General features: G+C 37.7%; 1 protein-coding gene across 2 annotated transcripts in view; it reads right to left on the reverse strand.

The window, feature by feature from the left end:
• Positions 1–861: 861 nt before the first annotated feature.
• QRSL1 (glutaminyl-tRNA amidotransferase subunit QRSL1) overlaps positions 862–26,494 on the reverse strand; it is a 32,713-nt gene continuing 7,080 nt past the window's right edge. The window contains exons 2-11 of one of the 2 annotated variants that reach the window (XM_082855301.1): positions 24,375–24,534; positions 23,715–23,813; positions 22,138–22,234; positions 19,637–19,813; positions 11,284–11,459; positions 11,085–11,197; positions 10,015–10,207; positions 9,351–9,468; positions 5,284–5,489; positions 862–2,658 (exon numbers count right to left, since the gene is read on the reverse strand). In XM_082855301.1, coding sequence (XP_082711427.1) covers positions 2,441–2,658; positions 5,284–5,489; positions 9,351–9,468; positions 10,015–10,207; positions 11,085–11,197; positions 11,284–11,459; positions 19,637–19,813; positions 22,138–22,234; positions 23,715–23,813; positions 24,375–24,534 — 1,557 coding nt within the window. In that variant the 3' untranslated portion in view covers positions 862–2,440. The remainder of the gene's footprint in view (positions 2,659–5,283; positions 5,490–9,350; positions 9,469–10,014; positions 10,208–11,084; positions 11,198–11,283; positions 11,460–19,636; positions 19,814–22,137; positions 22,235–23,714; positions 23,814–24,374; positions 24,535–26,494) is intronic. The other variant, XM_082855300.1, reaches the window with a different exon arrangement.

Raw genomic sequence — 26,494 nt, forward strand, 5'->3', positions numbered from 1 at the left:
AATGAAAGTTCGTAACAGAAACTATTGTGAAAATCCCATTAGTTTGTTCCCTTACTTAAACTGGAACAGGGTATGACACAGTTTACAGAATCCCCGAGGTCTACTTTTTGGTGCCCTGTACCCAGATCTCTTTTCACTGTTCTTTAGATCCTGTTCTAAAATCCTAAAGATATTTCTTGTCCACTGTAGAAGGTGCAGGTGATTTCCTCATAGGAATCACCATCCTTTGTCATTTTTAGAAGCTCCTCTTCTGTACCATGCTGTCTTTTCTAGATGGCCCACAGTCCTGTGTTCCCAACAACCTGGTGTCAAATAGCCATTCAAATAGAACATTCTGCCTCCCTGGTTTCAAGCGATTTTCTTGGTAACGCTAAGTGTTGGTCAACACGGATCTGGCTTGGATTTGGCTGTGTGGTGTCAGGGTGCAAAGATTTGTGAACGCATCACATTTTTTCACTCTAGCAGTGCTTTGTTTCGCTGTCTTATCAAGGAACTCATCTTACACTTGCAGCCACCTTCGCCTTTCTGACGTGCTCTGCTGTGGCAGCCCTGTTGCTAACAATTTCAGGGTTTAATTAGCTGAGACACAGAAACCATTTTCCCCTTAAATTCCCAGACAGTGATTTGGCAAAATGAGACCTACTAGACTTAGGGTAAAGATGGAAAAGAAAGAACAGATTAGGTATCATTTCACACTAGTTGGGTGTTATTACGTGAGAACAGTAAATGTTTCACTTCGTTATTTCCAGTTCAAATCGTTAGTGCAACTCAAGCAGAGATACAGGAATAAGAGAAATTACATAAATATTCTTTGAAAAAATTTTATTTTAAATTATACACACATAAAAGAAAGACTGGGGCAAAGATTCATCTGCTTGCCATTTGCATCATACTAGCTCCCCCAACTAAGAGTTTTCTCGTGTTATAAAGTAAAGCAATTCTCTGTCATGAATTTCTTCCTTTTTCAGGGACTCACGTCAAAATATTTAAGAATCCTAGGAGGCCTACGGGCCTGGCACAGAAAACTTTTATGTAAAGTTTATCAGAGTATTTGGGAGTGGGAGGATCCCAGGGGGAGAGAAAATTATTAATGAAAAGTACCAGGCAGGTTAAACTACCACCACTCAACATCCTAGTGGTTCTGGGAAGGTTCTATGTTTTTCCTTCAGGTCTTTCATATTTAGAAAGGACTTTTTTCTTACTAAAAAAAGTGAATCTGTTAAATAATAATTCAGCTCCCCACTTATACTTATCAACAATAAACAAGTGTCAAATTAGAACACATGATAAATATGAGATGACAATGGTGTTCTGGCAAAGACAAATCCAACAGTGAAACTTTATAGTGGGTAAACGTATGATTTTCATCAGATTTTTTTTTCAGATTCTGAATACATATTCCCGTTAATGTTTCTTCGTGCTCAAGGAGCCCAAAGAGAGAGCACTTGTAAAGAAAGTCAGGAGGGTAAGAAAATAGAGAATCTGGGGTAAGGGAGGAGGTCCACGGGCTTCTTCTCTTTGGCATCCTCACCAAATTATATACAAGTTTTTCATATGGGATCTTACTTGTGTATCTTGAAACTTTCTCACTAAAACCATGCTCTACTAGCTACCAAGTTTCGAGTCCAGTCTGGTCTGTTAGGTCACAACAAATGTCTCTATGGCATCACTGAGCTTGTTTGTGATCGAACTAGAATGAATGCAGTGTAACATGGAGTTACTCTGGTTCCTTGGCATGGGGCTCTGGAATGGCAGAAGTAAGATTTTAACTGTTAGCAGGAAAGGAAAAAGGTTCTCAGTCATTGCAGCTCTATTCTTAGAGAAGTGTCTGCACCTGGGGCTCTCCCCAGAGAGAGAGGCACACCCTTGTCTTGCAGGACTCTGGGCCCCAGCAGGTTGCACTTCCTCCTGTGCTCAGAGCTCGTCCTCTACCTGCTCTGCTCAGACTCAGAAGTGGATATTCCCATTTTATTGTTTTTGTGCATTTTTAACATCCGCTGAGGTGGCCTCCACCGCATGACGAGTTGCCTGTCAGCTGGGCTGTCCAGGTTATCTCTGGAGGTACCACCTCCTGTTTTTGTTAGTGCTTTGGTTACAAAGATGTACAAGTTTTGAGAGGTTTACTAGTACTTACATTGCTTACAGTACAGTACTAGTACTGTAAGCAATGTTCTTTTTAATGAACATTTTTACAGAACGCATCATTTTTCAGGAACGTGTATCTTGTATTATAATAGAAATCCTGTACTTTGTTTATACTTAGTGGATGCTTAATAAATGCTGACAGATTATTCATAAGTAATTAACTATATCACAAGAATTTTAAAAAGCGATTCCAAGGAATGACTGTGTTGACAGTGAACCAAATTGCAAGATCACTTGACTTTTCTAGAATATAAAATCTTTAAAAGTCATAATTTGCATGATATAGTTATCACTACTATTTTAGAGAAACAGAAGCTAACTTTTCATTTTCAAAGATTGATGAACAATCATCCATTAGCTCCTGAAGCTGAATAACAGGAAACTGTACTTGTTTTTCAAACCATTTGGCAACTGTAAGAAGCTGCTGGTCACAAAATGCACGTCCAATAAACTGTAGTCCGATTGGCAACCCTTGGCTTGACAGGGCCATAGGGACACTCACTGCTGGCAACCCTGAGAAAAAGAAAGAGACCCATTAAATGTTGATTAATTCTCCACCCTAAGATGCAGAGACCTCTTGCACTTTCCAGTGCCAGTAGGTACAAGACAAGGTTAATGAAAAAGAATCACAAAAATTATATGTATGCTTCTGTATCTTCCTTTGTTCATTTAATATCTTAGAAATCACTGTTCACAGAGACCTTCTTCATTCCTTTTTTATAGCTGCATAGTATTCCATCATGTGCTTTTACCATAGTTTATTCAACCATTCTTCTGTGGTTGGAGATTTTGGTTGTTTTCAGTATTTAGCTATTTCATGCCAAGCCCCAGTGAATTACCTTGTGTATTTTTCTGGTATTCCTGAACGTTTCTCAGCTGAAGAGGAACTGTTTCATCAAAAGATAAATGCATATGTAATTAGATATTTTGCCAACTTTCCCTCCAAAAAAGTTGTACCTTTGCAACTCCTATCAGCAAAATGAGTGTTTTCCTACAGCCTCACCTATAGAGTGTGTTGTTCAGTTTTTGAATTTTTGCCAATTTGTTACATGAAAAATAGTAATTCAGGGTAGTTTTAATTTTAGCTTTGGGGAAGAGAAAGTAGGACAGCCTGGGACATCTTGTTATGCCATAAAATAAGAAAGTTTTCAAAAATTAATGGGGGCTGGTCTAAAGGATACGCAACTGTTGGTTAAATTTGAGCATCAAAAATAATGACAGTTAATTACTTATAATACATTGAATTCTTTTAAAAAAGGAAAGCTTTTTTAAAAATTATGTTTTCTTTTTTTAAATTAATTTATGTATTTTTTGGCTGCGTTGGGTCTTCGTTGCCGTTTGCAGGCTTTCTCTAGTTGCAGCGAGCAGGGACTACTCTGTTGTGGTACACAGGCTTCGCATTGCGGTGGCTTCTCTTGTTGCAGAGCACGGGCTCCAGCCGTGTGGACTTCAGTAGTTGTGGCACATGGGCTTAGTAGTTGTGGCACGCGGGCTCAGTAGTTGTGGCACGTGGGCTCAGTAGTTGTGGCTTGCGGGCTGTAGAGCGCAGGCTCGGTTATTGTGATGCACGGACTTAGTTGCTCTGTGGTATGTGGGATCTTCCCAGACCAGGGCTCGAACCCATGTCCCCTGCACTGGCAGGCGGATTCTTAACCACTGTGCCACCAGGGAAGTCCCAGGAAAGCTGTTCTTTAGAGAAGGCTGCTAGCTAACATATGTAGAAGGAATGGTAGAATTAGAAAAGTCAGCATTTTGTAATTCTCTAAGTAATACTTAATTCAGGCAAGGATCATCAATAGATGCTAAAAGTGGGTTCAAGTTTATTGGGAAACACTGTCTCAAAGTATTACATCACCAATTGCTTACAACTGACAAAAGGAAAATGTGCCTTCATAAGGAAAATATCTGATAGTTACTTCCTTAACCAAGGGATTAACTTAGCTTCCAAAAGTGGGACAAACTGATATTTAACTGTTTCTTGACATGAAGCATACGTAGTATTTGTACCAAAAATGTTTAAGTCAACCCAATCATGAGGAAGCAGTCTGACAAATTCAGATTACAGATGGGATATCCTACAGGTCAAGTGTACTAGACTCCTCAAAAGAGTCAATGTCACTTAAAACAAAATTTTTAAAAGGTTGGGTATTTCTTATCAGTAACTATGCAGGCCAGAAGAAAGTAGCAGGGCATTTTTTAAGTGCTAAAGAAAAGAACTGTCAAATCAGAATCATATATCCAGCAAAAATAACCTTTAAAAATGAAAGGAAAATCAGGACATTCTCAGAAGAAAGCTAAGAGAACTGGTTGCCAGCAGACCTACCCTAAAAGAATGGCTAACTGTTCTCCAAACAGAAAGGATATGGTAAAGCAAAGGATCTGATACATCAGGGAGAAACGAACACAGTAAATAAAAGTATAGATAGATAAATACAACAGACTTTTCCCTCTGCCCTTGAGTTTCCTACATTATGTTTGATGATTAAAACAAAAATTATAAGTCTGATGTGGTTCAGACTGTTATAGAACATACAGAACTGGGGAACTGTCCTAGACTTTAAGAGATATCATAAACAAATATATCGGGGAAAACACCCTATAAAAGGCATTTTTGGTACAACTGAGGAAAGTTAAATATGAACTGTATTTGGAATATTATTGTATTTGTGTTAGTTTTCTTAGGTGTGATGAGGGAATTGTGGTTATGTAGGAGAATGTCTTTATTCTTAGACGATTCATGCTGAAGTATTTAGGGGTGAAGTAACACGATGTTGAAACTTCCAAATTATTCAAATAAAAGCTGAGTGTGTGTGCGTGTGTGTGTGTGAAAGAGAGAGAGAGAGAGGAAGGAGAAAGCAAGTGAGGCAAAATGTTAACAAAGATGAATCCAAGCAAAGGACATATGGGTATTCATTATATGAATTCTTCAACTTTTCTGTAGGTTTGAAAATTAATGTATGTGTGTGTGGTAAGTGCAAGCCTATAGATACACGCATGCACACACAAACACACATTCCCAAGCATTCCAGAAGGACAAGCTATTGCGTTTAGGGAACAATCTAGCTAGAACCTAAGTCGAAGATCAGGGTGTCTACCTAAAAATTGAAGAAAACCAGAATGTTCTTGAGGGATCCTCACCTGCCATATTTACAGCCTGTGTAAAAAGATCATCCTGGGCACTTCGTGTTCTGTTGTCTTCTCTGATGAACTCTGTGTGTGGCACTGCCTCACTCAAGGTGGTAGGAGTTAGCAAGACATCCACTCCAGAGTTAAAAACATTCACAAAATCACGAGCAATGAGTCGTCTCACCTTCTGTGCTTTGACAAAATAATTCTCATAGTTTCTGTGGAAAAAAACAGATGACACTTTAAGGGCTTTTTGTTATTTCTTTGAATCAATTCTCATGCATAAGGCTTGTTAAAGAATCACTGGATTCTTGGCCTGTTGGAGCAGGCACCAGTAAGATTCCTAACAACACATAAAAATGAATTTTGTTCAACCACACTGTTACTCTAAAAGTTTGTATAACTGGAATTAATTAAAAATCACCAGTAGATGCAATTCTGTACATATAATCACAAAATATTAACGCTTCCAGGGACATCATTAAACCAGAACATTCATTTTCAGGTGAGGAAAATCAAGTGCATAGCAACTAAATGATTTTCTCAAGGCTGCAAAGATTGACAGGGGTAGAGGAAGGACTAGAACTTAGGCCTCTGGAGGCTCATTCCAATCCTTTCTATTATTATAATGTCCTGTTTCATCTCTAGTTATAATTATTATAAGGACTCTGAAGTTCTGGAAAATTCTAACATGCCATCAGAATTAGACACTAGAAACTAGCAAGCTCTGGACACAGTAACTGGGGAAAGTATGCAGTGTTTGCAATTTCATACTTTACAGACAGATATAGCCCAGGAATGGAAATGTGAAATTCATGCAAAGATGCTTCAGGCCTGCCTGCTGAATGGGAGAAGATATTTGCAAATGCTGTATCTAATAAGGGGTTAATATCCAAAACATGCAAAGAACTCATACAATTCAACATCAAAAAAATAAACAACCAATTAAAAAATGGGCAGAGGCCCAGAACAGAGATTTTTCCAAAGAAGACATACAGATGTGCCAACAGGCACATGAAAAGATGCTCAACCTCACTAATCATCAGAGAAATGCAGTTCAAAACTACAATGAAATATCACCTCACACCTTTCAGAACGGCTATTATCAAAGACAACAGGGCTTCCCTGGTGGCGCAGTGGTTGAGAGTCTGCCTGCCGATGCAGGGGACACGGATTCGTGCCCCGGTCCGGGAAGATCCCACATGCCGCGGAGCGGCTGGGCCCATGAGCCATGGCCGTTGAGCCTGCGCATCCGCAGCCTGTGCTCCGCAACGGGAGAGGCCACAGCAGTGAGAGGCCCACATACAGCGCAAAAAAAAAAAAAAAAAGACAACAAATAACAAATACTGGCAAGGACGTAGGAAAAAGGGAAGCTTCGTGCACTGTTGGTGGGAATGTAAAGTGGTGCAGCCACTATGGAAAACGGTACAGCGATTCCTCAAAAAATTAAAAATAGAATTACCACACAATGCAGCGATTCCACTCCTGGGTATTTATCCAAAGAAAACAGAAACACTAATTTGAAAAGATATATGCACCCTTATGTTCATTGCAGCATTATTTACAGTAGTTAAGATTTGGAAACCACCTAAAGTGTCCATCAGTAGATGAATGGATAAAGATGTAGTATCAATACATATAAAAAATGGAAAATTAGCCATAAAAAAGAATGAAATCTTGCCATCTGTGACAACATGGATAGACCTAGAGGGTATTATGCTAAGTGAAATAAGTCAGAGAAAGATACTGTATGATTTCACTTATCTGTGGAATCCAAAAAACAAATGAACAAACATAACTAACAGAAACAGAGTCATAGGTAAACAAACAGGTGGTTGCCAGAGAAGAGGGGGGTGAGGGGCAAGGAGAGAAATAGGTGAAGGAGATTAAGAGTTATAAACTTTCAGGTATGAAATGTACAGTTTGGGGACTACAGTCAGTAATTATGTAATATCTTTGTATGGTGACAGATGACAACTAGATGTATCATGGTGATCATTTTGAAATGCAGAGAAATATCAAATCACTTACGTTATGCACCAGGAACTAACATAGTGTTGTAGGTCAATTGTACTTCAAAAACAAACTCACAGAAAAAGAGATCAGATTTGTTGTTACCAGAGGCGGGGTGTGGAGGGAGGGGGAATTGGATGAAGGTGGTCAAAAGGTACAAACTTCCAGTTATAAAATAAATAAGTACTAGGGATGTAATGCACAACATGATAAATATAATTAACACTGCTGTATGTTATACACGAACGTTGATAAGAGAGTAAATCCTAAGAGTTCTCATAATAAGAAAAAATTTTTTTCTTCCTATTTCTTTAATGGTGTGTCTATATGAGATGATAGATGTTCACTAAACTAATTGTGGTAATAAAAAATAATAATAAAGGATGTGGTTACTCCCCACCCGCCCCCAAAAGAAAAAATGCTTACCTTACTGAAAAGATTAAGGAATTAGCCAGACATAGGCGTGACTATAAGTCAATGATGCAAAGAAATGGAAAAAGAAAATACTCCTTAGATCCTCCTGAAGCTGTTAATGAAGGTGGCAAAGTATTAATCATTCTAACTTCAGTTTCCTCACCTGAAAATCTCCAATTTTTGAGTTTTCCTCACCTGAAAAACTCCAATCTTTGAGTTTTCCTCACCTGAAAAACTCCAATCTTTCTGAGGACCAAATACAATGAGATAAAAATGTGAAATCTTTTTATCCCGAAAAATGCTATAGAAATATCAGATGTCCTTATTATCATTTGACCACAGGATCTATAGGGAGATGAATGCAGGCATCACGTATAATTTACCCAACAGCTGATGGCTTAAATAATGTACTAACAATATCTTTTTATAAAAGAACAAATACTTCTATTAAACTTCTTCCTACATTAAATATAGTTCAAAAGCCCAACTTCTGCTTCCATCAATGATGGGAATATTAGGGACGGATTTACTCTGCCATTTTAAACAACCGAAAACTAGACAAAATGAAACCACCATTTTCAGACATTAGACAACATTAGAAGGGAAGCAAACAAAGCCCTTTGATTTCCCCATTAATCAAATAATAATTTTAGTTTTTGTTTTCCAGCTTTATTGATATAATTGACTATAAAATTGCTGTGTGTGTGTATATATATATACACACACACATGCACACACACATACATGCAATGGAATATTATTCATTATTACATATACACACACACACACACACACACACACACACACACACACACACACACACACCATATTTTCTTTGTCCAGTCATCTGTTGACGGACACTTAGGTTGTTTCCATGTCTTGGCTACTGTGAATAATGCTTTGAGGCAGTGATTTCTTTCCTTCAGATATATACCCAGAAGTGGGATTTCTGGATCACATGGTAATTCTCTTTTTAATTTTGGGGGGAATCTCCATACTGTTTTTCACAGTAGCTGTTCAAATAGTATCTTTGGAAAAAGTAATCCTAACTATTGGCCCTGAGGAGATGCACAGATGAATAAAATGCTATGTATGTATGTATGTATCTACCTACCTATGGGACAGGAAGCTATTGGTACAACCACTCTTGCTTTTTCACACTTCCCATGTCCTCTTAGACAGACCTGGTAGTATGGAAGATGAATCCTATTCACGAGATGGTGAACAAACTTATACCAAAGTCATAGTAATTTAAAATTCTTTTTTGGAGTGAACAGATACATGATGCAAGGGAAAACTACGTTGATTCACTAAGTTTTTTAAGACACACCAGTGTAACTTCCTGCTTAAGGCTCTCAGAGCAGTAAGACAATGTGGCAATAATAAGGGACATTTAATGAGGCTAAAATCCTTCAGGGCTTCCTACTTAGCTTGTACTAATCATTCAGCTAGAGCATCAATGATTTGGTTTGTTTTTGAATAACCAGGAGCCAAAAGTACCATAAATGGGCCTTTAATTATGATTTCTAATTTAAATCATAAGGATTTTGCTTCCTTAGCAAATATCTCAACTTACAAGACTTGATAGACATGCTACTACTTTACTATGGAGTTTTCAAGAATGGGGAAAATTCCTAAGCTGATTATCTTACTCTTTTAATAAGAAAAAGTTTCCTGAGAGGATTCGTCCTCTCACCACATCATTGAAGCCTTCTCGTCTGGTTGCAGCATACATGGCTTCAGTAGACACATCAATGTCACATCTGTGACCTGATAACGAAAACAAACAAACAAAAACCCACAAAACATTAATTGAAAAGGAAGTAAAGTTTTGGCTGAAAAGCAGGTCTAGATTCACATTTGTGACCAATACTAAAATTTCATGAGATTGACCTTAATGGTTTCTCTTTTTTATCTGCCTTTGGACTGACTGACTTGTCAGGAAGCAAGGAGAGAGAAAATGATAATGAAGAGGGAAACTTCAGTTGTTCACTCCCTCATTCATTCATTCATTTTATTCAGATGTTTACTGAGCTCCTACCCTGTGCCAGGTACCACACTGTATGGACTGATAATACAAAGCTAAAATACTCTACCTTCAAGATACGCACAGTCCAGAGGGTGAGCTGAAGATACAGAGATATTATGATGAATAGTGTGACTATAATGCTAAAATGACAAAGGTAAAAGGATTCACTGATTTACTTCTCTAAATCCTAACATTATCCCTGGCAATAATATATTTTGCTACTAATAAACGAACCTTTCAAATGTTTGAGACAACTTCCTTAAAAATCCAAAACACAGGCAACTTACCATATTCTAGCCCATCAAATCTTGCCATATTTGACGCCACTTCCGATGTACACAATACGTGGTAGCAGACAATTGAGTAACTGGTGTGGGGCAGGGACACTTCAATTACTTTGGCGCCTTCAGACTCAAAGAGATTAGCAGCTTTGGACCAAAGAGATTGTACTTCACTCGACAGTTCTGGTGTAAGATATTCCTTATTGGAAAAAGTCAAAATACAGAAATTAGAATATCTGTATAGATGGTGTTATAAAAATTTGTACTCCAGAAACTTTGGCAATACATTAGAACATCTGATTAAATTGCTAGCAGGTAGCTAGAAAGACTGAACTAATTTAAGAGTGCTTATGGCATGACAAGATACTGTGAGCTCGATATAATAATATTAAAGATTGGAGATCTGGTTGGAGAACTTATATTTGTTAAATGTTCACTATATATCAGGCACTCTGCTAGATACTTTCCACACGTTCTCTCATTTAATGCTTTTAACAGTCTTACGATGTAGGTATTATCATCCTTCTTTTTATTAATGAAAAATATTGAGACTAGAGAAGTTAACTAACTTTCCTAATGTTACATAGCAGGTAAGTAGAGGATCCAGGATTCTCAACTAAGTCTGTTTCTCTCTAAATCCTTAAAAGTAGGCACACCTATTACCTTAATTGAAGATTTTAAAGATTTAAAGATTTTACAGTATTTCTCTACAGCAGTGGTCTCAACTGGGGGCAGTTTCCTCTCCTCTTCCTCTCAACCAGGGGATATCTGGTAACATCTGTAGACAGTTTTGCTAGTGGGGCAGTGGTGGTGGTGGGGATGCTACCTCTAGGGTTAGAGGCCAGCGATGCTGCTCAACATCTTACAATGCACAGCACAGTCTCCCAGAACAAAAAATTATTGCTAAGCTCAAAGTTAAAATTTTAAAAGGTTAGTAATTTAACACATCTATTTTCATGTGCTCAGGTCACATAGCTAATAAAAGTGGCAGAGCAGGGCTTCAGACCCAACCAGTCTGTTTCCCAAGTCTGTGCTCTGTATTTGACCTGACAGTACTTTTGTAAAGAGAGACTCACCTTCGGAATTCCTATACATAGTTTGCTCATATCTGTCAAACTGGGAAGCGTAAATGGTTTAACAGGATCTTGAATTGTGGTAGAATCTTTGGGATCATGCCCAGCTAGTATACCTGTAAGTAGGGATATTTATGAGTGACAGACACAGTACTGAAGTGAAATAACAATGTTTTGAAACTATATGGAATCGTTTAAATACCCAACACAATGGCTGCATCATCCACACATCTGGTTAAGATTCCTGGCACATCCATTGAATTCACCAGGGGAATGAGGCCATGACGAGAAACTAAGCCGTAGCTAGGTTTCAAACCAACAACCCCACAGTGGGCAGCTGGATTTCTGGTTGATCCTCCTGTATCTGATCCTAAAGCCCTGAAATTTAAATGAAATTCTCTTTAGCAGGATAATATATCTCTAATTATATTTGAAATTTATCTTTTTAAATGTATATTTTAAAAATGTATTTCCTCCTGATTTTACAAAAAATAAAACGTGCTCATCTCAGAGAATTTTTTTTATTTTATTTTTTTTGTGATACGCGGGCCTCTCACTGTTGTGGCCTCTCCCGTTGAGGAGCACAGGCTCCAGACGCGCAGGCTCAGTGGCATGGCTCACGGGCCCAGCCACTCCGCGGCATGTGGGATCTTCCCGGACTGGGGCACGAACCCGTATCCCCTGCATCGGCAGGAGGACTCTCTACCACTGTGCCACCAGGGAAGCCCCAGAGAATTCTTAAAATACAGGAAAGTGTAAAGATGTAACAAAATATTCCACACCCTGAGGCAAGCACTGTTAACATTTTGGCATAGTAACTTCGTCTTTTTTTTTTTTTTTAACATCTTTATTGGAGTATAATTGCTTTACACTGGTGTGTTAGTTTCTGCTTTATAACAAAGTGAATCAGTTATACATATACATATGTTCCCATACCTCTTTCCTCTTGCGTCTCCCTCCCACCCTCCCTATCCCACCCCTCTACGTGGTCACAAACCACCGAGCTGATCTCCCTGTGCTATGCAGCTGCTTCCCACTAGCTATCTATTTTACATTTGGTAGTATATATAAGTCCATGCCACTCTCTCACTTCATCCCAGCTTACCCCTTCCCCTCCCCGTGTCCTCAAGTCCATTCTCTATGTCTGCGCCTTTATTCCTGTCCTGACCCTAGGTTCTTCAGAGCCATTTTTTTTTTAGATTTCATATATATGTGTTAGCATACGGTATTTGTTTTTCTCTTTCTGACTTACTTCACTCTGTATGACAGAGTCTAGGTCCATCTACCTCACTACAAATAACTCATTTTCGTTTCTTTTTATGGCAGAGTAATATTCCACTGTATATATGTGCCACATCTTCTTTATCCATTCATCTGTTGATGGACACTTAGGTTGCTTCCCTGTCCTGGCTATTGTAAATAGAGCTGCAATGAACATTTTGGTATATGACTCTTTGAATTATGGTTTTCTCAGGGTATATGCCCAGTAGTGGGATTGCTGGGTCATATGGTAGTTCTATTTCTAGTTTTTAAGGAACCTCCATATTGTTCTCCATAGTGGGTGTATCAATTTACATTCCCACCAACAGTGCAAGAGGGTTCCCTTTTCTCCACACCCTCTCCAGCATTTATTGTTTCTAGATTTTTTGATGATGGCCATTCTGAACAGTGTGAGATGATATCTCCTTGCAGTTTTGATTTGCATTTCTCTAATGATTAATGATGTTGAGCATTCGTTCATGTGTTTGTTGGCAATCTGTTATGTCTTCATTGGAGAAATGTCTATGTAGGTCTTCTGCCCATTTTTGGATTGGGTTGTTTATTTTTTTGATATTGAGCTGCATGAGCTGCTTGTAAATTTTGGAGATTAATCCTTTGTCAGTTGCTCCATTTGCAAATATTTTCTCCCATTCTGAGGGTTGTCTTTTCGTCTTGTTTATGGTTTCCTTTGCTGTGCAAAAGCTTTGAAGTTTCATTAGGTCCCATTTGTTTATTTTTGTTTTTATTTCCATTTCTCTAGGAGGCGGGTCAAAAAGGATCTTGCTGTGATTTACGTCATAGTGTTCTGCCTATGTTTTCCTCTAAGAGTTTTATAGTGTCTGGCCTTACATTTAGGTCTTTAATCCATTTTGAGATTATTTTTGTGTATGGTGTTAGGAAGTGTTCTAATTTTATACTTTTACATGTACCTGTCCAGTTTTCCCAGCATCACTTATTGAAGAGGCTGTCTTTTCTCCACTGTATATTCTTGCCTCCTTTATCAAAGATAAGGTGACCATATGTGCGTGGGTTTACCTCTGGGCTTTCTATCCTGTTGCATTGATCTATATTTCTGTTTTTGAGCCAGTACCATACTGTCTTGATTACTGTAGCTTTGTAGTATAGTCCGAAGTCAGGGAGCCTGATTCCTCCAGCTCCGTTTTTCGTTCTTAAGATTGCTTTGGCTATTTGGGGTCTTTTGTGTTTCCATACAAATTGTGCAATTTTTTGTTCTAGTTCTCTGAAAAATGCCAGTGGTGGTTTGATAGGGATTGCATTGAATCTGTAGATTGCTTTGGGTAGTAGAGTCATTTTCACAATGTTGATTCTTCCAATCCAAGAACATGGTATATCTCTCCATCTATTTGTATCATCTTTAATTTCTTTCATCAGTGTCTTATAATTTTCTGCATACAGGTCTTTTGTCTCCTTAGGTAGGTTTTTATTTTTATTTTTTTTTAATTAATTATTTATTTATGGCTGTGTTGGGTCTTCGTTTCTGTGCGAGGGCTTTCTCCAGTTGTGGCAAGCGGGGGCCACTCTTCATTGTGGTGTGCGGGCCTCTCACTATTGCGGCGTGTGGGCCTCTCACTATTGCGGCCTTGTTGCGGGGCACAGGCTCCAGACGCGCAGGCTCAGTAGTTGTGGCTCACGGGCCTAGTTGCTCCACGGCATGTGGGATCTTCCCCGACCAGGGCTCGAACCTGTGTCCCCTGTATTGGCAGGCAGATTCTCAACCACTGCGCCATCAGGGAAGCCCTCCTTAGGTAGGTTCATTCCTAGATATTTTATTCTTTTTGTTGCAGTGGTAAATGGGAGTGTTTTCTTAATTTCACTTTCAGATTTTTCATCATTAGTGTATAGGAATGCCACAGATTTCTGTGCATTAATTTTGTATCCTGCTACTTTACCAAATTCATTGATTAGCTCTAGTAGTTTTCTGGTAGCATCTTTAGGATTCTCTATGTATAGTATCATGTCATCTGCAAACAGTGACAGCTTTACTTCTTCTTTTCCAATTTGGATTCCTTTTATTTCTTTTTCTTCTCTGATTGCTGTCGTTAAAACTTCCAAACTATGTTGAATAATAGTGGTAAGAGTGGGTAACCTTGTCTTGTTCCTGATCTTAGTGGAAATGGTTTCAGTTTTTCATCATTGAGGACGATATTGGCTGTGGGTTTGTCATATATGGCCTTTATTATGTTGAGGAAAGTTCCCTCTATGTCTACTTTCTACAGGGTTTTTATCATAAATGGGTGTTGAATTTTTTTTTTTTTTTTTTGGGTGTTGAATTTTGTCGAAAGCTTTCTCTGCATCTATTGAGATGATCATATGGTTTTTCTCCTTCAATTTGTTAATATGGTGTATCACGTTGATTGATTTGCATATATTAAAGAATCTTTGCGTTCCTGGAATAAACCCCACTTGATCATGGTGTATGATCCTTTTAATGTGCTGTTGGATTCTGTTTGCTAGTATTTTGTTGAGGATTTTTGCATCTATGTTCATCAGTGATATTGGCCTGTAGTTTTCTTTCTTTGTGACATCTTTGTCTGGTTTTGGTATCAGGGTGATGGTGGCCTTGTAGAATGAGTTTGGGAGTGTTCCTCCCTGTGCTATATTTTGGAAGAGTTTGAGAAGGATAGGTGTTAGCTATTCTCTAAATGTTTGATAGAATTCGCCTGTGAAGCCATCTGGTCCTTGGCTTTTGTTTGTTGGAAGATTTTTAATCACAGTTTTAATTTCATTACTTGTGACTGGTCTGTTCATATTTTCTGTTTCTTCCTGGTTCAGTCTCGGCAGGTTGTGCATTTATAATAATTTGTCCATTTCTTCCAGGTTGTCCATTTTATTGGCATAGAGTTGCTTGTAGTAATCTCATGATCCTTTGTATTTGTGCAATGTCAGTTGTTACTTCTCCTTTTTAATTTCTAATTCTATTGATTTGAGTCTTCTCCCTTTTTTTCTTGATGAGTCTGGCTAATGGTTTATCAATTTTGTTTATCTTCTCAAAGAACCAGCTTTTAGTTTTATTGATCTTTGCTATCATTTCCTTCATTTCTTTTTCATTTATTTCTGATCTGATATTCAAGTCTTGTTTTTAATGAATTTTTCTTTCATGGTTCAGGTCATTCTGTAATCATAAGTTTCCATCTCTTTTTTGCTTATCATGAGCCTTTTACTATGTCAATAAAATTACTGAAAATTTAAAATATGTATAGTACTCTATCGTATCAATTGGCAATTCCCAACTGATTCCCATTTTTAAAGTCCATTCTCCTATCCATATACATACAAATCTTTCTTTTAAGTTCTTTATTTTTTTAATTGAAGTATAGTTGATTTACAGTGTTGTGTTAATTTCTGCTGTACAGCAAAGTGCCTCAATTATACACATATATACATTCTTTTTTATATTCTTTTCCATTATGGTTTATTCCAGGATACTGGATATAGTTCCCTGTGCTATACAGTAGGACCTTGTTGTTTATCCATTCTGTATGTAATAGTTTGCATCTACTAACCCCAAACTCCCAGTCGATCCCTTCCCCTCCCCCCCCCCCTTGGCAACCACAAGTCTGCTCTCTCTGTCTGTGAGTCTTTCTGTTTCGTAGTTAGGTTCATCTGTGCCATATTTTAGATTCCACATATAAGTGATATCATATGGTATTTGTCTTTCTGACTTACTTCATTTAGTATGATAATCTCTAGTTGTATCCATGTTGCTACAAATGGCATTACTTCATTCTTTTTTTATGGCTGAGTAGTATTCCGTTATATACACCAATTTTCTTTATCCATCCATCTGCTGATGGACATTTAGGTTGTTTCCATGTCTTGGCTATTGTGAATAGTGTTGCAGTGAACACAGGGGTGCATGTAACTTTTTGAATTATAGTTTTGTCTGAATATATGCCCAAGAGTGGGACTGCTAGATCATATAGTAATTCTATTTTTAGTTTTCGGAGAAACTTCCATACTGTTTTCCACAGTGGCTGCACCAACTTACATTCCTACCGACAGTGTAGGAGGGTTCCCTTTTCTCCACACCCTCTCCAGCATTTGTTATTTGTAGACTTTTTAATGATGGCCATTCTGACCAGTGTGAGGTAGTGTGGTACCTCACTCTAGTTTTAATTTGTGTTTCTCTAATAATTAGTGATGTTGAGTATCTTTTCATGTGCCTATTGGCCATCTGTATGTCTTCTTTAGAGAAATGTCTATTTAGGTCTCCTGCCAGTTTTTTGATTGGGTTGTTTGTTTTTTTGATATAGAGCTGTATGAGCTGTTTGTACATTTTGGATATTAAGCCCCTGTTGGTTGCATTGTTTGCAAATATTTTCTCCTATTCCATAGGTTGTCTTTTTGTTTTATGGTTTCCTTTGCGTGCAAAAGCTTGTAAGTTTGATTAGGTCCCACTTGTTTATTTTTATTTCTATTGCCTTGGAAGACTGACCTAAGAAAACATTGGTACAATTTATACACATACAAATCTTATACCTTCTTTTAATGGCAATTTTATAGTATGCTTTTACAAACTAAACACACCCCTCCCAGAAATTCAGATAACAGCCATTCTACTACCTTATTTAGATTCATGGCTAGAAATGTATTTTAAGTTATTTAAACATTTATGTTGTTGCCAGCTAGAATAACTGCATAATAAAGTACTTGTAGGGAATTCCCTGGTGGTCCAGTAGTTAGGACTTTGTGCTTTCACTGCCGAGGGCCTGGGTTTGATCTCTGGTTGGGGATCCCACAAGCCAGGCAGTGCAGCAATCAATCAATCAATAAAGTACTTTGTAATAAACACCTTTAAACATAAATCTTTGTCCATATATCTGATTAAATTTTAGGCTAGCTTCCAAGAAGTAGAGTTAATGGGACAAAAGGTCTACCTGTCATTATGAGTTCTTAATATATTTTGTCAAATTACTTGTCAGAAAGGTTATGCCAATTTATATTCCCAATTGCAGTGAGTCGGATTTTTTTATGTTTCACTATCATCACTGAATACTAGCAGCTCTTAAAATTTGGTTAATTTGATAACCTAAAGCTTTGCTAATGTGCATTTTTGAATAAATTTTCACATCTATTTGTATTTGCATTACCCAAGTATGAAGTGTCTGTTCATTTCTTTGCTTAGTTATCTATATAGTCTGTTTTTCTTATTAAAAAAAAAACCTTGAGGACATCATGCTAAGTGAAATAAGTGAGTCACAAAAGCACAAATACTGCACAATTTCACTTATATGAGGTACCTAGAGTGGTCAAATTCACAGTGACAGAAAGTAAAAGAGTGGTGGCCAGGGCTGGAGAGGTGGGGGGAGGGCAAATGGGAGGCTATTGTTTAAGTGGTATAGAGTTTAAGCTTTGCAAATGAAACAAGTTCTGGAGACTGGCTGTGTGATAATGTGGATGTACTTAACCCTACAGAATTGTACACTTAAAAATAGTTAAGATGAGAAATTTTGTTATGTATATTTTACCACAATTAAAAATTGAAAAATTTTAACTATTTCAGGAAAAAAGGTTTTTCTGATTAGAAAAGTGTAATGTCTACTGTAAAAATTAAAATATTTTATAACTATATGATCTATAAAGTGATATTTCTCTTATAATCACTGCCCCCATAATAATCCTGTTATCACTTTTTATATATATTTATTCAGACACTTCCATGCAACTAACATATATACATATGTAATTATTATTTTTAACAGAAATAAGACATACTATACATACTGTTCTGCAACTTGTTCTCCACTTAACAGTGTATTTTGGATTTCTTCCCATGTCACCACATAGCACTCTAAATCATTCTTTTTAGTGGTTGCATAGTATCAATACTCCTAGAATCTTCCTGTTTTAAAAACTATTATAAAAGAAACAAATCAATAGGGGGGAAAACAAATCAGAACACCTGATGGTTTGGGACCCATTCAACCTGGAGTTACTTTGGGTCTGTGCCTCTCTTGAGTACACCCAGAGTGAAGCTTTGGACTGAACAAGGCTCCTACGTGTCACATGGCCCTTGTGCTCTACAGAAAATGCAAATTAGATTGTCTTTCTCACCAAGTCCACTTGAGCCACAAAATCAGACTGCTGCTTTCACAATTTCTAAAAGGACACATTTTCTTATTAGGATTCCCTGATGTCTGGGTAAAAGTAAAACCTACATTTCCATAGGAATTATGTGTCAAAATGCCATCTTCTCAAAGCACATTCAGAAAGATGAACACTAAGTGGGGTGAGGAGGATAGAAAAAAGCCCCTAATCTTGCAACCCTTGCTTGTCAGAACTCTCATTAATATTAATGTGGTGCTATAAAATTCCACAGAGATAAAATGAAATGCTTTTACTTGTTAACAAGATTTCAGGGAAACTTAAAAACCTGTAGACTCTAAATCTCCATAGCTCTAAAAAATATAAATCATTTATTGACTGCAATGCCTCAGAAAGCGCTTAGTTTCAGTGGATAATCAAAATACACATAGTACTGCTAAAGAAAACATTCTATTTGGTTAAATTGAGACCAATAAAATAAATATAACAACAGCAATATTTATTTACTCTTCTTTAGATGGTTAAGAAATGCTTTACAAATGGAACTTAAGACAAAAGCACATTGATTGATGGATTCTTTCCAAATACAAACTATGACAGTTGAATAAATAACCTCCCTACAAATTTGAAAAAATTTTATGTACTTATATACATTTTTAGTTGTAGGTTTAGAAAAACACTATTTAATATATTCTATTGATACATATTAGGAACATTTTCTTCCTCCCTCCCTCCCTCCCTCCCTCCCTTCCTTCTTTCTTTCCTTCCTTTTTTTTTTTCTTAAGTCAGATTTAGCTGAAGGATAAACCATAGCTAACAATTTAGTTCAGCAGCACTCGACTAAAGCCAAGGTATGTTAGTCTCTAAATATCTGTACAATCAGTGAGCAGATACCCAAATAAATTATTTAAAAATGAAATTCAATGAAGTCTATTTAAGCTAACTGGTTTATTCTGTAAAATCATGTTTTTAAGAGGACCATATACTGTAGAGGAAGAGTTTAAATGCTGTCTTAAACTGAAGTTAAATGTATAGGATACACATAAGTGTACCATAAAGTTGAGTGTATTTAAGATATAATTTTGATACACCATTGAGCACAAATAGCTCAGTAAAGGGAAATAAAAATACCAAGGTATGAACGACTCTATTGTTGAATTTTGTGTATGGTTTATGACTATTTGTATTAGGTTGGGTTTTTAAAGTACAGATAGTAAAAAACATCTTACGCAAAGCACGTGAACGCTGACACAGCCGCCGCGCTCCCTCCTGAGCTTCCTCCAGTTATGAGCCAATGTGAATCCTCATTCTCACCATGAGACTTCTGCTTCCTCTTTTCTCTATATTGTTTTGAATAACTCCAGGGGTTTTTAACTGGTCCAAATATGCCATCTGTGCTTCCAGATCTGAGATGAAGAAGTGAAGCAAGATATCTTAATACAATTCATTTTATGTAAAATTTTCATCTCCTGATTGTATTATTTGCTTCTGACACTGTATAATCCACTATAACTTGAATTAGAAAAGGTAGGAAGCCTGCTTAGATGTACCTTTCTTTAATTAGACAGTTGAGGAGGTGAAGGAAGGGAAGTAAAAGCATTTGTGGTGGAAAGTAGGAAAAAACTAGTCTGCTAAGAAAAGAAAATTTTTATCCCAATTGATCATCTAATTCAGCTTAGGATGATTTCCTTCGTAAATTAAGGTCTTCCAGTTGAAGAGTGTCACAAAACATCCAAACGGTTAACAAGTAGTCTTTTGAAGGAATTCCTCTGTTAATCAGAAGTTTTAAGAGGCAAATTCCCCGGTGGTCCAGTGGCTAGGACTCCACACTTCCACTGCAAGGGGCAACTAGGATCCACCCCTGGTCAGGGAACTAGGATCCCACATGCCGCACGGGGAAGCCAAAAAAAATTTTTTTAAATAAAAAAAATTAAAAAGTCAATTACATTTCTATAAACGAACAATGTTAAACAATTAGAAATTGAAAAGAAAACACCATTTTCTATAACATTAAAAAAACATGACATAGGGCTTCCCTGGTGGCGCAGTGATTAAGAGTCCACCTGCCGATGCAGGGGACATGGGTTTGTGCCCCGGTCTGGGAGGATCCCACATGCCGCGGAGCGGCTAGGCCCGTGAGCCATGGCCACTGAGCCTGTGCATCCGGAGCCTGTGCTCCGCAACGGGAGAGGCCACAACAGTGAGAGGCCCGCGTACCGCAAAAAAACAAACAAAAAAACATGAAATACTTGGAGATAGATCAAATGTGCAAGATTTATATACAGAAATCATAAAAATATTGTTGAGAAAAATTAAACTCTAAATAAATGGAAAGATATACAGAATTCATAGGTCAGAAGGCACATATTAAGATGTCAATTTTCTACAACTTGATCTATAAATTCAGTACCACCACAATCAAAATCCTATCAAGCTTCTCTGTAGAAATTAGTAAGCCAATTCTAAACCTTATATGGAAACGCAAAGGATCTAGCATACGTAAAATAATTTTGAAGAGGAACAACAAAGTTGAAGAACTCTTATTACCTAACTTCAAGGCTTACTATAAAGCTACAATAATCAAGATAGCGTGATAGTGGATACACAGATCAAAACAGGATCCAGAAATGAACCTATATATGTGTTCAACTGATTTTTTTTTTAATTAATTTATTTTTGGCTGCATTGGGTCTTTGTTGCTGTGCGCGGGCTTTCTCTAGTTGCAGCGAGCGGGGGCTACTCTTCATTGCAGTGCACGGGCTTCTCATTCCGGTGGCTTCTCTTGTTGGGGAGCACAGGCTCTAGGCACACGGGCTTCAGTAGTTGTGGCTCGCAGGCTCAGTAGTTGCAGCTTGCACGCTCTACAGCGCAGGCTCAGTAGTTGTGGCGCACAGGCTTAGTTGCTCCGGGGCACGTGGGATCTTCCGGGACCAGGGCTCAAACCCGGGACCGCTGCATTGGCAGGCGGATTCTTAACCACTGCGCAACCAGGGAAGCCCCTGTTCAACTGATTTTTGCCAAAGGAATCAAAGTAATTTAATTTGAATTCTTATACAAATAGTCCCAGATCTATAGGACAGACATATGTAAAAAAACTGAACTCTGGCTTTCTTCATATCATGTACAAAATAATTAACTCAACTGGATAACAAGTTTAAATGTAAGAACTGAAACGATAAAACTTCTAGGAGAAAACATAGGATAAAAACCTTTATGACCTTGGGAAAGGTAACAATTTCTTTGAAAAGACAAAAACATAAGTCATTAAAGAAAATGATGAACTGGACTTCATCAAAATTAGAAACTTTCACTCTTTGAAAGGCATGTTCAGAGAATGCAACGACAAGCCAGAGATTCAGAGAACATATTTTCAAATCACCTATCTGATAATGGACCTGAATCCAGAATATATGGAAAAAACTATTATAACTCAGTAAGAAGACAACGCAACTTTTAAAAAAGGGCAAAAGATTTGAATAGATACTTCACTGAAGATATATGGGTAGCAAAATAAACACATGGTGTTTAACATCGTTAGTCATCAGGGAAATGCAAATTAAAACTAAAATGAGATATGACCTATTAGCAGAACATAATCTCATGGAGGGTCTGAGAAACTGGCATTAGAGTCCTCAAGAAATCACCTCACTACTTTTAGGTACCTACACTTAATGAAATTAAAGATACAGATGAAAGAAATACAAGAAGAGAAAATTTCAATTTTACTTACCCCATAGCAAACTCATCTAAGTTTGTTTTTCCCATTAGTAGAGCTCCCTGATCCAACAACTTCTGAACTACTGTAGCATTGTAAGGTGGTACATAACCTGAAAAAAATTCAGTTATTTTCTTCTTTTTTAAAAAAAATTGAGGTATAATTGATTTACAATGTTATATTACAGGTGTACAACATAGTAATTCAAAAATTTTATAGATTATACTCCATTTAAAGTTATTATAAAATGTTGGAATTTTATGATAAAATTCCCTGTGCTGTATAATATATTCTTGTAGCTTATTTTATACGCAGTAGTTTGTACCTCTTAATCCCCTCCCCTACCTTGCCCCTGTCCTCTTAAAAATTCAGTAATTTTTATCATAGGAAAGAAAACAGGGAACATGTAAATCATATACAAGAAATAAAATTTTAAACTGCAATTAAGCAATTCATATTGACATGTTAATTATTCCTAATTTAAGTAGTAGGTTGTACTTTCTTCTGAAAGTTAATTTTTTCTGCTGCTAATTGCTATATGTTTTCCAAAGAAAGTCTATATATTCTGTCTTTACATCCTAAAACTATTGACTTTTAACAGTTAGTACTACAAAGTATTGAATGAGATGTACCCAATTCATTTGAAACTAATCACAAATCATTATTTTGCTCATTGTACTTGACTTTCTCTTCTCAGATGTGCAAATACCATGGTAATTTTTATCTATTTCCAGCAGGAATAGATCTTCATTGTCAATTAAAATTTCCTCTATCTAGTGTATATTCCCAGACAATTAACAAGACTACCTATCAGAGGAACTTGGGGCATACACCTCATAGAATGTTAGTTTTAGTGCATAGTACCCTAAATATGCTTTTTCCATTTCTTTTTCATCCTTGGATCCAAATATCTTGATAAATATGATTCCTTTTAGACCTACTAAACTTTAAAAAATAAAACTAAGCTTCACTATACTAAGTATAGTGATAGATGGAGGAGTCAGGAGATAAAAATAACCAGACAGGGCTTCCCTGGTGGCGCAGTGGTTGAGAGTCCGCCTGCCGATGCAGGGGACACGAATTCGTGCCCCAGTCCGGGAAGATCCCACATGCCGCGGAGCGGCTGGGCCCGTGAGCCATGGTCGCTGAGCCTGCGCATCCGCATCCAGAGCCTGTGCTCCGCAACGGGAGAGGCCACAACAGTGAGAGGCCCGCGTACCGCAAAAAAAAAAAAAAAAACAGATAGTAGATGCTAATAAATCCTCATACCATTTGCAAAAGAGGGGGAATGACAGCCACTTTATACTTATTTCTGTGTTACCAACGAGGGGGTGTTAGAGGTCACTTAGCATGTTTGTGATCAGTTATCAAGTCTTCCTAAGTAGGATGCATCCGTTAAGCAGGCCTACCCCTGAAGAATAATTTTGCATTCTGAAAGAGCAAATGGTAGAAAGGTAATATTCTACCCTAAGTTATTTCTTTTGCAAATATAATCAGTCTGAGAATATCTTTGTGCTTTAGTATCTTATCTTTAATTTAAACTGAAAAATACCTAGTTTTATAAAACAATGCTCCGGTCAGTTAAACTTTACCTTTCAGCATGTTTGATGCACATGTCGTCTCAATGCCGGCCGTGCTAAAGTTGTCTTTTACCGCAACAGGAATTCCATCTAAATCCCCAAGTGAGTGACCTGCATTAAAAAGCCAAAAGAATAGAAGAAATACTGGGTTGGCCAAAAAGTTTGTTAGGGTTTTTTCATAGCATCTTATGGGAAAAGCCAAATGAACTTTTTGGCCAACCCAGTATCTAGTTCAAAATACAGACATTAATAATAGTTATTAAAATAACTACTAGTTTTTGCTAAAGATATACGTCTTCAGAAATCAAATTTGTGTTAGAAATTATTACAGTTGGACATTATACCCGTTAGCCTCATTATTATTATACCTCATGGCCAGTTCTTTTTTTTTTAAAAAAAATGTATATATGTATATATTTACTTATATTTTTAAAATTTTTTGGCCATGCCGGCTGGCTTGCAGGATCTTAGCTCCCCGACTAGGGACTGAACCTGGGCCCCCAGCAGTGGAAGCTCGGAGTCCTAACCACTGGATCGCCAGGGAATTCCCCAGTTCTTTAAATAAGGGAATTTTTTATGTTTAAAGCTCCACTTGCCAAATGGAGACTGCTACATCCAATTAAACTCTTTCTCTTGGGATGTCACAATTAAGTATAATTCAAAGTAATTTACCTTTCTTATATCTTTTCTCTGATTCTTCAGCTTGCTTTAAGGCCACCTCTTCTGATACAGTAATGTAAGCATTTAGAAACTTGGTCTTCTTGATAAGGGAGAGACATCTTTGACAGAGCTCAGTTGGAGTAACTTGGCCTTGTTTCAGTGCCGCAGAAACCTAGAGTATACACAATTCAAAAACCCTTTGCCAAGTCTGCAGAAGTTTCAAATGTTACACTGAGGCGTGCAGATAGAGTGGTTAAGTATAAAAATTTAAAGTGAGGCTTGGATTCAAAACCAAGAGAACCTATCAAGTCTACACTTACTTAGGGTGGTGAATAAGGGTAACATTGGTCAGCTGAAAGATGGGTTGGAGGACACCACAGTCATAGCCCTAGCTGAGGAACTCTACATCAGGCTTGAACAAACAAGATCGCTGGTTTAGGTAAGCCGCCCTGTCTAGGAGAAGGAGAGGCCCAGTGTGGGTGAATCATGGGTTAGGGTAGATAGTGTACAGAGAGAAGCTTAGCTGCAACTCAGGCCAGCCACAGTGCAAAAAACAGAATGAACTAGACAAGGCATTACAGGACTTTATGGCCCCAAATAAGTGATCTTTATTAAACAGGCCTTTTTATCTATTGGAGAATTCAAGCAAGAGCCACTACAAATTGAGAGAAATGCTTGTAAAATATGGGTTCAAAAGCCAACTAAAAACAAGCTTTTCTAAAACTCTGTCTTTGATGCATTAGGAAGGCTAGTAAAGAACGCGTTAAAATAAACTGCACTTCAAGTGACCAGAACTTGCATATTGACAGTAAGTAAAGCCTAAGGTGAAGTGATGACTTGTAATACTTCCTGTAGGAAGTAATAATAAATACTTACTAATTGAATAAAAGGAATGAATAACAAGAAGTCAAAGATGATACCAAGTCTTTAGAGACCATCTGAAAAGAGTTGGATATGATGGTAGCTCAGACAAGGGGGATGGGGGAAAAGTAACATTTTCTGAATATTTACCAAGAGCCAGGCACTGTTGTTGCTTTAGATTCATTATTACTTTATTTAGCCCTTAAAACAACCACTTAGGGCTTCCCTGGTGGCACAGTGGTTAAGAATCCGCCTGCCAATGCAGGGGACCACGGGTTCGAGCCCTGGTCCGGGAAGATCCCACATGCCATGGAGCAACTAAGCCCGTGCGCCACAACTACTGAGCCTGCGCTCTAGAGCCAGCGAGCCACAACTACTGAGCACGTGAGCCACAACTAGTGAAGCCCGTGCACCTAGAGCAACAGAAGCCACCGCAATGAGAAGCCCGCGCACTGCAACGAACAGTAGCCCCCGCTCGCTGCAACTAGAGAAAGACTCAATGCAACCAAGACTCAATGCAGCCAAAAAATAAATAAACAAGTAAATAAATTTATTAAAAAAACAAAAAAACCCCAACCACTTAAGTTAGGTATTATTAACCTCATTTTATAGATAAAGAAACGGAAGCTAAGAGAGGTTAAGTGATGTGTCCAAAGTCACAGAAATAGTAAAGGGTAACTTAACAGGTAGTAATAGTAAAAGTTAACAGGTAACTAACTGCTCCTTCACCATTTCTCTCTGCACCAGTGGAAGCTTAGCTTGTCCTGTATGCTGACTGTACTTCCACGTGTCCTATATGCATCAAGCAATCGGAATTTGCATTTAGGGGAAAATCTGCAAATGATCTGCTCTAGGCTGTTGAATAAATCATCAAAGTGGTGGTATTCTTAGGTCTGAGGGTTTTAAGCCAGAAAAGCAGTGCAAATAGGTCATTGAGAGGACCCCTAACGCTGATGCACAAGAGGAGGAAAGGGCTGCCATGGGGATGCTGGGGGAGGGGTTCAGGATGGGGAGGGGCAGCTGGGCTCAACTTAAAGGAGGTAACCTAGCAACAAGAAGAGATATTTCTGTTGAACGGTTTGTATGAGACGTAAACTCTTTAGAAGAGAGAAACTGGAGAAAAAGAAACGACAGCAGTGTATTGTAATGTTGTAAACATGGAGTGGGCTTATGTAAATAGGCTGAGTGCAAGCATCAGAACTAGCAAAAACGGAAAGCTAGAGACACAGAGAGGTATATAGACAGGCCTACCCCGGAGCAAAATTATAAAA

Source organism: Leucopleurus acutus (assembly GCF_964270905.1).
Source record: "Leucopleurus acutus genome assembly, chromosome: 15".
Classification (NCBI taxonomy): Eukaryota; Metazoa; Chordata; class Mammalia; order Artiodactyla; family Delphinidae; genus Leucopleurus; species Leucopleurus acutus.